Source organism: Limulus polyphemus, unplaced genomic scaffold (genome assembly GCF_000517525.1).
Source record: "Limulus polyphemus unplaced genomic scaffold, Limulus_polyphemus-2.1.2 Scaffold1961, whole genome shotgun sequence".
Taxonomy (NCBI): domain Eukaryota; kingdom Metazoa; phylum Arthropoda; class Merostomata; order Xiphosura; family Limulidae; genus Limulus; species Limulus polyphemus.
In genome coordinates, this window is record NW_013667571.1 from 166,443 (window position 1) to 168,848 (window position 2,406).

General features: G+C 30.8%; 1 protein-coding gene across 1 annotated transcript in view; it reads right to left on the minus strand.

The window, feature by feature from the left end:
• Positions 1–2,406, minus strand: part of LOC106465494 (putative sodium-coupled neutral amino acid transporter 11) — a 32,132-nt gene that overhangs the window by 23,037 nt on the left and 6,689 nt on the right. The window contains exon 4 of the mRNA XM_013925722.2: positions 2,160–2,213. Within this exon, the coding sequence (XP_013781176.1) occupies positions 2,160–2,213 (54 nt within the window). The remainder of the gene's footprint in view (positions 1–2,159; positions 2,214–2,406) is intronic.

The window sequence follows — 2,406 nt, forward strand, 5'->3', positions numbered from 1 at the left end:
CCTGATATGGCCCGGTCTAAGAACTTGAAGCTGCAGTCTTGCTATCCTCATTTTCCAATATTTAACTTTGGTACGCCATGCTGTTTAAATGAAGATTACAAAATCAGCACAGCATCAAAAGTGAAACGATCTTGTTAATCACAATTACAGTAACCTTCTCTACTAACAATCTTGCAAGATAAATTACTGAAATGCACTTATCATGAGTGTACTGAAATATGACAATAAGAATCCATGTATCTTGCTTCTGAAATGTGTACCAGTAAAACTGGAACAGCAACTTGTTAGTCTGCTAGCATTAATTTCAGAGCCTGTAAATACAATTATCAAGGCCCCTTAACTAACATTCTTACGTTAATATTTATCTGGCACTGGAATTTATAGCATACAGAAAGACCTCATTTATATATCAATATTAAAAAGACTGAATAATGTATTAATGGGGTTAGTTCTGAATAACAAGAAATAAATCAACTCTTTTTATTATAGAACATGTTAATAAATATTAGAGAGCTCAATGATATCTGTCCAACAGTGCAAGAAATGAATACCTTATGTTGACACTTAGTAGTTTACTGTTTTGTATATTAGTAACAAAATGGAAAATGAAGGTTTATTTTAAAGTGCTAACATCAAAAAGATAGCAATTATATTTAATTTCTGAAGACTGATTATTCTCCAACGGACAGTGACCTCAATTCCACACGTGCTAAGCGATGTTTATGACTTAAAAGAAGACTGGAATAAGCTTAGATGAAACTTTGATTATGGTCTGGATATAACAAGAAGATAAATGAAAAATTGGGAATTTAAAACCCTGCAAATAGGAATCATAAAAAAGTAAGTAAACAAGGCTGGTTATACTATAGACATTATTTACTGAAACTACAAACCCCTAATTTGGCTCCATGCTGTTACCTAGAATTGGCTCCCTAAAGACACTGATGGTATATTGTACAAAGTATTGAGCATATCTACATGTTACAGTCTTCATGTTGTTTATAATATAGGGGTTGGCTTCCTAAAGACACTGATTGTATAGTGTACAAAGCACTGAGTTTATCTACATGTTACACTCATGTTGTTTATAATATAGGGGTTGGCTTCCTAAAGACACTGATTGTATAGTGTACAAAGCATTGAGTTTATCTACATGTTACACTCTTCGTGTCTTTTAAAATAATTATTCTAGAATGTGTGTAATGAAATTTAATATTATATGTATTGATTTTTTTTTATTCCTTCACTTTATACATAATATAGCGGTTTGGCTCCATAAAGACACTGACTGTATAATGCACAAAGCATTGAGCATATCTACATGTTACAGTCACTGTGTACTCAAGCTCTTTAAAGGCACACCATATATTTGTAAGAAAGCTAACTTCAAGGGATAATTATAACATCATTTACAGTACCTTATTTAGTATTCTACAAAAGGTTTGGGTGCAATATACCCAGCCATTTTTGTTATAGGCTGGCAAGAGAATAATAAGAGGAAAAATTACAAATGGGCCATTTTGAGCAGATTTTCTTTTCCTTGCAAGTCTAAAATGCATGCATTTTTTGTGCATTTTTATACGTGTACAGCCTTAGCTGTCAATAGTAAAGGTTTCAAAGTGTTGTTTGAAGTGAATCTTTACTGTTTAAGGTGCTTTTTAACTATACATTCTATTACGGTTTCATGCAATTCCTTGCAATCCCTATTATGAACCACTACTTTGGTCCATGATATCTATATGTGATTCATGAGACATCACTATATGAAAGTTCAATGTTGTAATAAAATTTTTAATGTTTCTCAACTCCAACATATTCCATTTCTAGTGAAAATCTTTTCTAAATTTATTCCCACTTGTTCTAAATAAAGATAAAAAATTTAACATTTTACACTCTTATTGCAGCTATTTATACACGATTTTCTTTATACCTTTCAGCTACCATTCACATGACTATTATTTAACTGTACAGATAAAAATATATATAGATAGATTTTAATACTATGATTCAGAACTTAAAAAGTTTAGTTCAATAAATTCCATGTGTGAATCTTCTTTCCATATTATGAAACCATTAGTAGCCAAGTGCATGCACATCAATCACATTCTAAGCCTACTTTTTATTTTGTGTGAACTGATAATATCATAAATTATTCTCACCAGAACAAGCATTTTTGTGTCTTGAGGACTTCCGAAACTTGCAGTTTCTTCTTCCTAATACATAGTGAGGAACAAAATAGATATATTCAAAATCCTATGAAAACAACATACCATTAAAAAAACTACAATCAGCACTACTAAAGTACATTATCTTAATCTATTTTCAGCATGAATTTTATGAAATATTTTAAGAATACTCATTTAAATGTAATAAACTTAAAATAAGACCCAAAACTCGAGCACTTTC